The following is a 12334-nucleotide window of genomic DNA, read 5'->3' as shown; positions in this document are numbered from 1 at the left end:
AGCTCAGTGAGGTTGGATGGAGAGCATTTGTGAACAGCAGTTTTCAGTTCTTTCCACAGATTCTCGATTGGATTCAGGTCTGGACTTTGACTTGGCCATTCTAACACCTGGATATGTTTATTTTTTAACCATTCCATTGTAGATTTTGCTTTATGTTTTGGATCATTGTCTTGTTGGAAGACAAATCTCCGTCCCAGTCTCAGGTCTTTTGCAGACTCCATCAGGTTTTCTTCCAGAATGGTCCTGTATTTGGCTCCATCCATCTTCCCATCAATTTTAACCATCTTCCCTGTCCCTGCTGTAGAAAAGCAGGCCCAAACCATGATGGTGCCACCACCATGTTTGACAGTGGGGATGGTGTGTTCAGCTGTGTTGCTTTTACGCCAAACATAACGTTTTGCATTGTTGCCAAAAAGTTCAATTTTGGTTTCATCTGACCAGAGCACCTTCTTCCACATGTTTGGTGTGTCTCCCAGGTGGCTTGTGGCAAACTTTAAACGACACTTTTTATGGATATCTTTAAGAAATGGCTTTCTTCTTGCCACTCTTCCATAAAGGCCAGATTTGTGCAATATACGACTGATTGTTGTCCTATGGACAGAGTCTCCCACCTCAGCTGTAGATCTCTGCAGTTCATCCAGAGTGATCATGGGCCTCTTGGCTGCGTCTCTGATCAGTCTTCTCCTTGTATGAGCTGAAAGTTTAGAGGTACGGACAGGTCTTGGTAGATTTGCAGTGGTCTGATACTCCTTCCATTTCAATATTATCGCTTGCACAGTGCTCCTTGGGATGTTTAAAGCTTGGGAAATCTTTTTGTATCCAAATCAGGCTTTAAACTTCTTCACAACAGTATCTCGGACCTGCCTGGTGTGTTCCTTGTTCTTCATGATGCTCTCTGCGCTTTTAACGGACCTCTGAGACTATCACAGTGCAGGTGCATTTATACGGAGACTTGATTACACACAGGTGGATTGTATTTATCATCATTAGTCATTTAGGTCAACATTGGATCATTCAGAGATCCTCACTGAACTTCTGGAGAGAATTTGCTGCACTGAAAGTAAAGGGGCTGAATAATTTTGCACGCCCAATTTTTCAGTTTTTGATTTGTTAAAAAAGTTTGAAATATCCAATAAATGTCGTTCCACTTCATGATTTTGTCCCACTTGTTGTTGATTCTTCACAAAAAAATACAGTTTTATATCTTTATGTTTGAAGCCTGAAATGTGGCAAAAGGTCGCAAAGTTCAAGGGGGGCGAATACTTTCGCAAGGCACTGTATATGGAAAAGGGTGTCATTTGGTACACTGCCTTTATGTGTATTTGAGTCAGACCTCCTCAACACGGACAGTAAGGCCTCTCCTACTGTCCTCCCACTGCTCTGACACACACACACACACACACACACACACACACACACACACACAGACACACACACACACACACACACACACACACACACACACACACACACACACACACACACACACACACACACACCGTAAACACGTACTGTACACACACAGCCCTCCTCTTCCTGTGTATCTGGAGGAGTGTTCTGTTTGGGAATTCTTGTCACGGCCACCTGAACACTGAATGAGTGACTTCCCCTCCCCTCGTCACTCCACCCAGGTGTAGCAAGTTATAAAGGAGCAGAATGAGCCCACACACAAACTGATAAGGACAAAGAATGTCAAACACACAGAGTATACTGTACACACACACTTGAAGTCTACTTCCACCACCACTCCCAACGTGGACATCGGGACTTCACGACTCACAGGTAAAACACACATTTTAATGTCATTTTTAATGAATTATACCTGTCAACATTTCAGTTGGAATTTTTGTAAGTCAACTTTGTGTATTTTAGACTTCATCTTTAGTTAATTTCGCACTGTTTATGTAAAGTATTAGAATGGAAAATTGTATGTAAATTGGAGTTTTCTTAAAGTGCATTCGTTAGATAACTACAAGTTATTTTAGTGATATGTACAATGTGATCTGAGATATGGTCAGGACTTAAGTGAGAATATTTCTGTCTCCCCTCCCTTTTCTCTCTCATGCCTCCCTCTTCATTCCCTTGTCTCTCTCATACTTTCCTCTTCATTCCCTTGTCTCTCTCATGCCTCCCCCTTCATTCCCTTGTCTCTCTCATGCTTCCGTCTTCATTCCCTTGTCTCTCTCATGCCTCCCCCTTCATTCCCTTGTCTCTCTCATGCTTCCGTCTTCATTCCCTTGTCTCTCTCATGCTTCCCTCTTCATTCCCTTGTCTCTCTCATGCTTCACTCTTGATTCCCTTGTCTCTCTCATGCTTCCCTCTTCATTCCCTTGTCTCTCTCATGCCTCCCCCTTCATTCCCTTTTCTCTCTCATGCTTCCCTCTTCATTCCCTTGTCTCTCTCATGCTTCCCTCTTCATTCCCTTGTCTCTCTCATGCTTCCCTCTTCATTCCCTTGTCTCTCTCATGCTTCCCTCTTCATTCCCTTTTCTCTCTCATGCTTCCCTCTTCATTCCCTTGTCTCTCTCATGCTTCACTCGTCATTCCCTTGTCTCTCTCATGCTTCCCTCTTCATTCCCTTGTCTCGCTCATGCTTCCCTCTTCATTCCCTTTTATCTCTCATGCTTCCCTCTTCATTCCCAATCTCCACACAGGTGTGTCCATTACAGCTCATTAACCCTGAGTAACCTCTTCTTGATTTGCTCTCTGTCCTTTTGTGTCTCTGTAGGTTGCAACAGGCTCACAGAACCAGGAAGATACTTGATATTGGACTCTGATCATATCTCACACATAGAGAGAGTTATTAGAGACCTCCACCAATCTCCTTGGACCCTCAACTTTATGCACTGCCATGCAGACCTCCCTCCTCTTGATGGCGCTGTACCTGTCCATTCCAGGGGGCACCCAGGCCTTCAAACCCCTCATCTCAGGAGGGGGCTCGATCACACATCGTGACATCACACAGAGGGCCGTATTACGCAAAACCGCCGAGGTCTGCCGCGCCCTGGCAGCCGCCCAGGGGCGGGACTTCAGCCTGCCTGTGAGTTGACTATTGGTGGATGTTGTGACAGACCGGAATGAGCTACTGGAAATGAACTAATGTTTTGTAATTAGTTCTATAATAAAGCAATGAATGTGCTAATAAGACATTTTTTTCACCAGACTGAAAGTAAGTCTCTTACTTGTGTGTTTCCCCTACAAACCAATTAATAACCTGTGTGTCTCTCTCTCTCCCTTTCTCTCCAAAGATTGATGACAGTCTCTCCATCATCAAACTACAGAAGGCCTGCTCTGCAGACTCCTCCTCTTCCTCCCTCGTCTCCACCATCCTCTTCCAGAGTGCCATTGTCAAGATGTACCTTAGCAACGCCCTGGTGGACATGGCGTTTGCTCTGAGCAAAGTGAGGATGACAAGATGATGACGATGATGATAATAGTGATGATCATGACAATGATTATGATAATGGTGATAATGGTGATTATGATGCTGATGATGATAATGGTGATGATGAATGTGGTGATGATTATGATAATAGTGTTGATAATGGTGATGATGATGTTAATGATGATCAATATGATGATAATGATGGCAATTATTATTTGGAGTATGATGATGGTGTTAATGCCAATGGCGATGATAATGGTGACAATTGTGATAACTATGATGATAATGGTGATGAAAATTGTGATGATTATAATGCTGATGTTGATCATGATGATGATGATAATGGAGATGATGGTGATAATGGTGACAATGATGATGATGGTTATGATGATGGTGACATGATGGTGGTGATGATGATGATGATGATGATGATGATGATGATGATGATGATGATGATGATGATGATGATGTGAGCCAGGCGCACCACTTCGACGGTGAGACCTTCCAGGGGGGGCGGGCCCTGATCACGGCGGGGGTGTCGGAGGTCAAGGCCAGCGTCAAACGAGGGAGCTTCTTATTGGCCAGGCTGGCCCTGGGACGAGTCTGTCACACACTACAGGTGAGCTGTCTGTCACACTACAGATGAGGTGACACACAAACAAGCACGCATGCACACGCACAAACACACACACACACATACTACATGTGAGAGAGGGAGATGATGAAGACTGTGCTGATACTGTGGAGTTGGTTGTGACTGTCTCTCCAGGATTTCTACAGCCACAGTAACTGGGTTGAGATGGGGAACAGACAGCCGTACAGCACTCTGATCAGACCTGACCTGCAACTGGTGAACCTGGCAGGTATTGTGTGTGGAACTCTCTGTAGTTTATTTAAACCATCCCCAGACATACCAACCTATATCAGCACAATACAGGCAACTACATGCAAAACAGACACGTAGCTAAAACGCCTACATTATAAAGGCATTTGTTCATAAAATAAAGAAACCCCTCCTCACGGATTGATAAAGAAGTATTTGGCTGTGTGCCAATGTCAACACTAAACCACTCCCTCTTTGTATCAGTCGACCAACCAGTCTGGAGATAATAGACTTGTCATCGCTTCTACACACTTCACACCACTCTATACATAGTCACTTTAACTCTACCTACATGTACATATTACCTCAATTACCTCCACTAACCGGTGTCTCCGCACATTGACTCTGTACCGGTACTCACAGTATATAGCCTCCCTATTGTTATTTTACTGCTGCACGTTAATGATTTGTTACTTGTATTTTTACTTAACACTTTAAAAAAAACTGCCTTGTTGTTAAGGGCTTGTAGGTAAGCATTCTACTTTTGTATTCGGCACATATGACAAATACAATTTGATTTGATGACTCCACATACCGTACTCTAACTCTGCAGTGGATTCTCTCTCTCTCTCTCTCTCTCTCTCTCTCTCTCTCTCTCTCTCTCTCTCTCTCTCTCTCTCTATCTCTCTCTGTCTCTCTGTGTGTGTGTGTGTGTCATTTTTGAGTGAACGCACAAACTGCTATTACCACACACCGTCACCCCCTCCAATACACACACTCCTGTTATAACCCACTCTCCTCTCTCTTCAGGCCCCAGTACTCCTGTTATAATTCAATCTCCTCCCTCTCCTCCCTCTTCAGGCCCCAGTACTCCGACCTGTAGGAGCTGTATGGGAGGTAACTGTACTGATAACATCCTACCAGAGGTCTTACAGCAGGGCCTTCTCACCTCTGGATACTTCAACCTGTTCTCCTCCAACAAACCTGCAGGTACACACACACACACACACACACACACACACACACACACACACACACACACACACACACACACACACACACACACACACACACACACACACACACACACACACACACACACCTCTTCTTGATAGACAGCAGCTAATGGGGATCCTAATAAATACAACCCAAAAAACATGATATTATGTAACCTTTATTTAACTAGGTAAATGTTTATTTACAATGACGGGCTACCCCTGCCAAACCCGGACGACGTTGGGACAATTGTGCACCACCGTATGGGGACTCCCAATCACGGCCGGATTATGATACAGCCTGGAATCAAACCAAGGACTGTAGTGATGCTGCTTACACTGTGATGAAGCGCCTTAGACCGCTGCGCCACTCGGGAGCATTGGTGCAAACTAATTTACACACTCATCTCCCCCTCTCCTAGGTAAGTGTAGCCACGGCGGGTCGTTTGACCGGACCAGCGGTCGGGACCCGGAAGGGGGCATCAACAAGGACGACGTGGGGTCCAGTCACGGTCACCTCCACCACACTGCAGCCGACGTGGCCGTCAACGCTACCATGGAACTATTGGAGGACATCAGAGGAGCTGCCGGGGACAAAGGCTTCCTACGGTGAGAGAGAGAGAGAGAGAGAGAGAGAGAGAGGCTGAAGTAGGTGGGCAATGTTTAGGCAAGAGGGGATTATTTGTGATGTTTTGTGTTAAATTGGAGGATTGTATCACTACTATGGGCAAGGATTGGACTACTATATGATGAGGGAGATGTCATGGTAAACTGTTGTGAGGAGCTAGGATAACAAAGGGTGGTTTTGGTTCATAATCTCCCTTGCTCTCTCTCATCTTCTCTCCAGGTTAATGGACATCACCCAGTCATCAGTGTTGTGTTTTGTCATCGACACCACAGGCAGTATGAGTGATGACATCACTGAGGCTAAGAGAGTGTCCTTCTCCATCATCGACAGTAAGAGAGGAACCCAGCAGGAACCTTCATCATACATCCTGGTCCCCTTCAACGACCCAGGTGGGTGTTAGCCTGTTCCCAGATCAGCAGGAACATACATCCTGGTCCCATTCACAGACCCAGTTAGGTGTTAGCCTGGTCCCAGATCAGCAGGAATATACATCCTGGTCCCATTCACAGACCCAGTTAGGTGTTAGCCTGGTCCCAGATCAGCAGGAATATACATCCTGGTCCCCTTCAACGACCCAGGTGGGTGTTAGCCTGGTCCCAGATCAGCAGGAACATACATCCTGGTCCCATTCAACCCAGGGGGGGTGTTAGCCTGGTCCCAGATCAGCAGGAACATACATCCTGGTCCCATTCAACCCAGGGGGGGTGTTAGCCTGTCACATGCCACAAGTGCCTCTCTGAAATTGGGAGCAGAATAACTGTTTTAACCCAAATTTCTTCTCTTTTTACTTAAGTGGCATAACATTACATTTTCACGTCAGACCAAATCTTACACAATTTGTCATTTGTGGTGTGTGTGTGTGTGTGTGTGTGTGTGTGGCTGTGTGTGTGTGTGTGTGTGTGTTTGTGTGTGTGTTTGCAGGATTTGGACCTCTGATCACCACAACAAATGCAGACATTTTCAAACAGAGAATCAACGCCCTGACAGCATCAGGAGGAGGAGATATACCAGAGCTGTGCCTATCAGGACTACAGGTGTGTGTCCGTGTGTGTGTGTGTATATATATATATACAGGCAATGTCATGAGCAAAGGTTTCATTGCCAATATGAAGGCTGTATTTGAACGGCTGCATTTGAAATGTGGTTGCCTGTTTTAGTAACTCTGCCAGAGCTGGTTAGTTAGACTGAACATGTTATTTACCATAGAGTTCCAGTACTTGATCCCAGTGTGGTCTAACTCTTAGCTGAATGTGTTGTAATTCCCAGCTGGCCCTCACGGCGGCGCCACCCTCCTCTGAGATCTTTGTGTTCACTGATGCTCCTGCTAAAGACACTGCACTGAAGAGCACTGTCACGGCCCTCATAGAGAGCACCAAGTCTGTGGTTAGTAGCTTTCACTACTGTTTATCTTTCTCTCTCTGTCTCCTTCTCTTTCTGTCTCTTTCTCTGTGCTTCTCTTCATCACTGTCTCTGTCTCTCCCCCTTTTGGAGACAGTTTACTGTTTGTGGGCTCACAAGTTGTCTGACTGAGATTTGATAAAGTGTGATGTTAGCCATCATGATTGATCTCAACATATCTTACTTCTTTACTGCCATTCTTTCCTAACTTTCACTTTCCTTTCATCCTTTATTCTGTCATCAACCTCTAACTCTCTTCTCCTCTCTCTACCTCTCCTCTGCTCCCTCTCCTCTCCTCTCCTCAGGTGACCTTCATGTTGACTGACAACCTCCGATCCAGTCGACGTCGTCGTAGGCGTTCCATGGGCGGGGCTTCAGCCGTATGGCCCAGTCAGGGTGGAGCCTCCAACCGGATGGCCCAATCAGACGCTCAGCTGTACCGTGACCTTGCCCAGGCCTCTGGAGGTCAACCAATCATTCAATTGATTTAATTCACAAAGCAGTTGTCTCAAAGTGTTTTACAGCTTCTTATAGAGTTCTCAGAACATACTGTGCTCCCTTCCTCTAGGTCAGGCCATTGAGGTCACCAAGGAGGATCTGCACCGGGCCACCAGCGTCATCGAGGACGCCTCCGATGCAGCACAGGTATGATAATGTATTGACCTACAGGTTATAGACCAATGTCCGCCAGCTCAGTGTTCAGTCAGTCACTCTCACTCACTGGACAAGATATACAACTGTACACATAACAATGACCTCAACGGTGTTTATAACATATCTAATGTATTGTCTATTAGCCCCTCCTCCTCCTCCTCCTCCTCCTCTTCCTCCTCTTCCTCCAGGTTACTGTGTTGTTAACATATCTAATGTATTGTCTATTAACTCCTCCTCCAGGTTACTGTGTTGTTAACATATCTAATGTATTGTCTATTATCCTCTCCTCCTCCTCCTCCTCCTCCTCTTCTTGCTCCTCCTCCTCCTCCAGGTTACTGTGCTGTTAACATATCTAATGTATTGTCTATTAACTCCTCCTCCTCCAGGTTACTGTGTTGTTAACATATCTAATGTATTGTCTATTATCCTCTCCTCCTCCTCCTCCTCCTCCTCCTCCTCTTCTTGCTCCTCCTCCTCCTCCAGGTTACTGTTCTACAGGAGGTAAGGAGCCCAGGAAAGGCAGAGAATTTCTCCTTTACAGTAGACGAGTCTATGAGAAATCTGAATGCTTACATCACAGGAGGATCCCTCTCCTTCACTCTCACCAGCCCTTCAGGTGTGTGTGTGACAGCCAGTTGTGAGTTATTGTAGACCAGGTAAAGGTTTGATAACCAGATGTCCCTCTCCTCCCTCTAGGTGTGTCTCAGAGTAACAGTGAGGCCAGTGGTCCTCTGGGGACCATCCAGACTGTAGGGAACCTACACCGCATCTCTCTGACCACACACAACAACACAGGATTATGGGAAATCAGTCTTAACTCCCTAGAGTCTTACTCACTGAAGGTCATAGGTCAGTACAGTGGCGAGCCCTGATCCCTGGTCAACAGTAGTGATTATATGGAATAGGGTTCTATTTCAGACGTAGTCCATTGTCTGGACTTCCCCTCCTCATCACAACATTTAGATATCTATCTTTATTCTCTATGTAAGAATTGTTTGAATAATGATTATCTAATGTGCGTGTGTGTGTGTTTCAGGTCAGAGCTCTGTTAATTTTGGCTACCATTTTGTGGAGGCTTTCGGGGGGGCTCATGGAGACTTTGGCCTCAAAGAGGGCCGTCCTCTCACAGGTAACAATAAATAACAGATGAAACCATCTTCAGTACCGGCTCTTTCATCTTCATCTTCCATAGCATCACAGCAGAGTAGTTTCAAATAATGTAAAATAAAATAATAACTTCCTCTTCCTCTCTACTTCACCTTGCCTCTCTGTTTCTACCTCGTTTTCTCCCTCGCTCCGTTACCCTCTCTCTCATTCTTACCCTCTCTTTTACCTCTGTTCACTTCACTCTCCTCCCCTTCTCTCCTCTTCCTCCATGTCTCCCTCCACCACCCGGTCTCTCCTACTCCCCCTCCCCCCTCCCAGGCGATAACATAACCCTGCTGGTGTCTGTGACGGGGGGTGACTCTGTCACTGTGACGGCGGTGGCCCTGGTCGAGGCCTCGGGGTCAGGGTCAGAAGTCAACGGAACCCTGCAATTGCTAGGCGGCACCGGCGGCGGGGACTTCCTGGTTACCGTGGCCAGAGTCCCACAGGGGGAGTTTGTTGTGCGTCTGAGGGGAGAGAGCAATAGCGCCACCACCAAATCATCACCTAGCCTCTTCCAGAGACAGGTCTCCACTCAGATAAAGACTTCCAGCATCTCTGTTACGGTCAGTCTTGTAGAACTCTGAAATTGCACCCTTTTCCGTTGGACCTGGGCCGCTAGGGTTCTGATGAAAAGCAGTGCACTACAAGGAATAGGATGGCATTTTGAACACTGTCTTATTGTTAAAAAGTGAAGTTCTTCCCTCCCCAGGCCCAGGCTGACAGTACTCTAGAACCCGGTTCTACCATCTCTGTCCCCTTCACTGTGGCAATGGCCAACGGAACAGGAGGAGCTTTTACCGTCCGAGCCACGAACGACCGCGGCTTCACTTCCTCCTTCCCCGCCAGTGTCTCCATTGTGACCGGAGAGGGAGAGGCCAAAGGTACGGTGACTCTCACGGCGCCCGCCAGCACCTCATCGGGAACGGACGTCACCCTGACCATCGAGGCAGAGTCCGCTGGAGCAGCAGACTTGAACTACGCCATCCTGCGTCTCTCTGTTGTCAGCAAGGTGAGTGTCATGTTCCAAAACTCTAAAATGGGTTTCCTTTCCTCATATCCTCTCTCCCTCATGGCCCTGATAAGAATGCTAACAGCGCTACAGGTCAGAGATGGTTCTACCACCACCACTACTTCAGTTGTCTGACTAAGCTCTCTATCGCTCCCTCTCCGTCTCCCCCTTCTCCAGGTGACAGATTTCACTCCTCCCCAGTGTGGGGTGGTCAGCGTCTCGTCCAACTGCCCGGCTGACTGTGGTGCCTCTTACTGGCAGCTCTCTGCCAACCTGACCGACGGTGCCAACGGGACTGGCATCGACCGAGTCACCCTGCGCCAGGGCAACGGGACCCTGAACACTTCTACAGAGGTGGGCACCGGGGGCGAGAACGTGACCCGGATTGAGTACAGCGCCACCTGCTGTTCAAAGAAGGTAGAGCTAGTGGTAGTTGACAGGGCAGGCAACGTGGGTGTGTGTCTGGGCTCAGTAAAGGACTCTGTGGGGGTGGTTGTGAGCTCTACAGCACAGGCCTCTGTCACCAACACTACAGCTGTACCTGTAGTTAGTACTACATCTACTGGAGGGTCACCTTTGACTCTGTCCCTGTATCTAAGGATCTGTGTGATGCTTTCTCTTCTCCTGTGGAAGAGAGTAGAGCTATAGAGTTGTATAATAGTTCATGTAGGTAGATGTCATGTGGAACAGTGGAATCAGTGCAGAGAGACTCAAGTCATCAGACATAACCGGTATGTATATGTTATGTTGTACAAAAAGACAGGGTGGAAATATGTAATGAACTCTGTCATAATACACTGTGGGAACTCTGTCATAATACACTGTGGGAACTGTGTCATAATACACTGTGGGAACTGTGTCATAATACACTGTGGGAACTCTGTCATAATACACTGTGGGAACTCGGTCATAATACACTGTGGGAACTCTGTCATAATACACTGTGGGAACTCTGTCATAATACACTGTGGGAACTCAGTCAAAATACACTGTGGGAACTGTCATAATACACTGTGGGAACTCTGTCATAATACACCGTGGGAACTCTGTCATAATACACTGTGGGAACTGTCATAATACACTGTGGGAACTCTGTCATAATACACCGTGGGAACTCTGTCAAAATACACGGTGGGAACTCTGTCATAATACACTGTGGGAACTCTGTCATAATACACTGTGGGAGCTCTGTCATAATACACTGTGGGAACTCTGTCATAATACACTGTGGGAACTCTGTCATAATACACTGTGGGAACTGTGTCAAAATACACTGTGGGAACTGTGTCATTTATACACTGTGGGAACTGTCAAAATACACTGTGGGAACTCTGTCATAATACACTGTGGGAACTGTGTCAAAATACACTGTGGGAACTGTGTCATAATACACTGTGGGAACTGTGTCATAATACACTGTGGGAACTCTGTCATAATACACTGTGGGAACTCTGTCATAATACACTGTGGGAACTATGTCACAATACACTGTGGGAACTCTGTCATAATACACTGTGGGAACTGTCATAATACACTGTGGGAACTCTGTCATAATACACTGTGGGAACTCTGTCATAATACACTGTGGGAACTCTGTCATAATACACTGTGGGAACTGTGTCAAAATACACTGTGGGAACTGTGTCATTTATACACTGTGGGAACTGTCATAATACACCGTGGGAACTCTGTCATAATACACTGTGGGAACTGTGTCAAAATACACTGTGGGAACTGTGTCATAATACACTGTGGGAACTGTGTCATAATACACTGTGGGAACTCTGTCATAATACACTGTGGGAACTCTGTCATAATACACTGTGGGAACTCTGTCACAATACACTGTGGGAACTCTGTCATAATACACTGTGGGAACTGTCATAATACACTGTGGGAACTCTGTCATAATACACCGTGGGAACTCTGTCAAAATACACGGTGGGAACTCTGTCATAATACACTGTGGGAACTCTGTCATAATACACTGTGGGAGCTCTGTCATAATACACTGTGGGAACTCTGTCATAATACACTGTGGGAACTCTGTCATAATACACTGTGGGAACTGTGTCAAAATACACTGTGGGAACTGTGTCATTTATACACTGTGGGAACTGTCATAATACACTGTGGGAACTCTGTCATAATACACTGTGGGAACTCTGTCATAATACACTGTGGGAACTCTGTCATAATACACTGTGGGAACTCTGTCATAATACACTGTGGGAACTCTGTCATAATACACTGTGGGAACTCTGTCATAATACACTGTGGGATGTGCACTGTGG

General features: G+C 46.3%; 1 protein-coding gene across 1 annotated transcript; it reads left to right on the top strand.

Annotated features, from left to right (window-relative positions):
- The first annotated feature begins 1650 nt into the window (after positions 1-1650).
- On the top strand, positions 1651-10928 carry LOC110534588 (von Willebrand factor A domain-containing protein 7-like). Its single transcript, XM_036954180.1, has 18 exons — positions 1651-1782; positions 2728-3039; positions 3248-3400; positions 3863-4003; positions 4154-4247; positions 5069-5197; positions 5625-5811; positions 6050-6219; positions 6752-6864; positions 7097-7213; positions 7534-7693; positions 7797-7873; positions 8366-8498; positions 8579-8731; positions 8919-9011; positions 9308-9594; positions 9741-10040; positions 10218-10928. Exons 2-18 carry the CDS (start codon positions 2851-2853, stop codon positions 10686-10688), a joined length of 2967 nt encoding a protein of 988 aa, XP_036810075.1. The 5' UTR covers positions 1651-1782; positions 2728-2850; the 3' UTR covers positions 10689-10928.
- The last annotated feature ends 1406 nt before the right edge of the window (positions 10929-12334 follow it).

This window comes from Oncorhynchus mykiss, chromosome 19 (genome assembly GCF_013265735.2).
Source record: "Oncorhynchus mykiss isolate Arlee chromosome 19, USDA_OmykA_1.1, whole genome shotgun sequence".
NCBI lineage: Eukaryota > Metazoa > Chordata > Actinopteri > Salmoniformes > Salmonidae > Oncorhynchus > Oncorhynchus mykiss.
The sequence above is the reverse complement of the archived record's forward strand: the minus strand, read 5'-3'. Positions and strand labels throughout refer to the sequence as shown.

Bases quoted from the DNA above. Each gene is read 5' to 3' on its own strand.
- LOC110534588 (XM_036954180.1), top strand. From the start codon at position 2,851: ATGCAGACCTCCCTCCTCTTGATGGCGCTGTACCTGTCCATTCCAGGG. The intron at 5,812-6,049 runs GTGAGAGAGAGA...TCTTCTCTCCAG, and splicing joins GGGGACAAAGGCTTCCTACG to GTTAATGGACATCACCCAGT. The intron at 7,874-8,365 runs GTATGATAATGT...CTCCTCCTCCAG, and splicing joins ACGCCTCCGATGCAGCACAG to GTTACTGTTCTACAGGAGGT.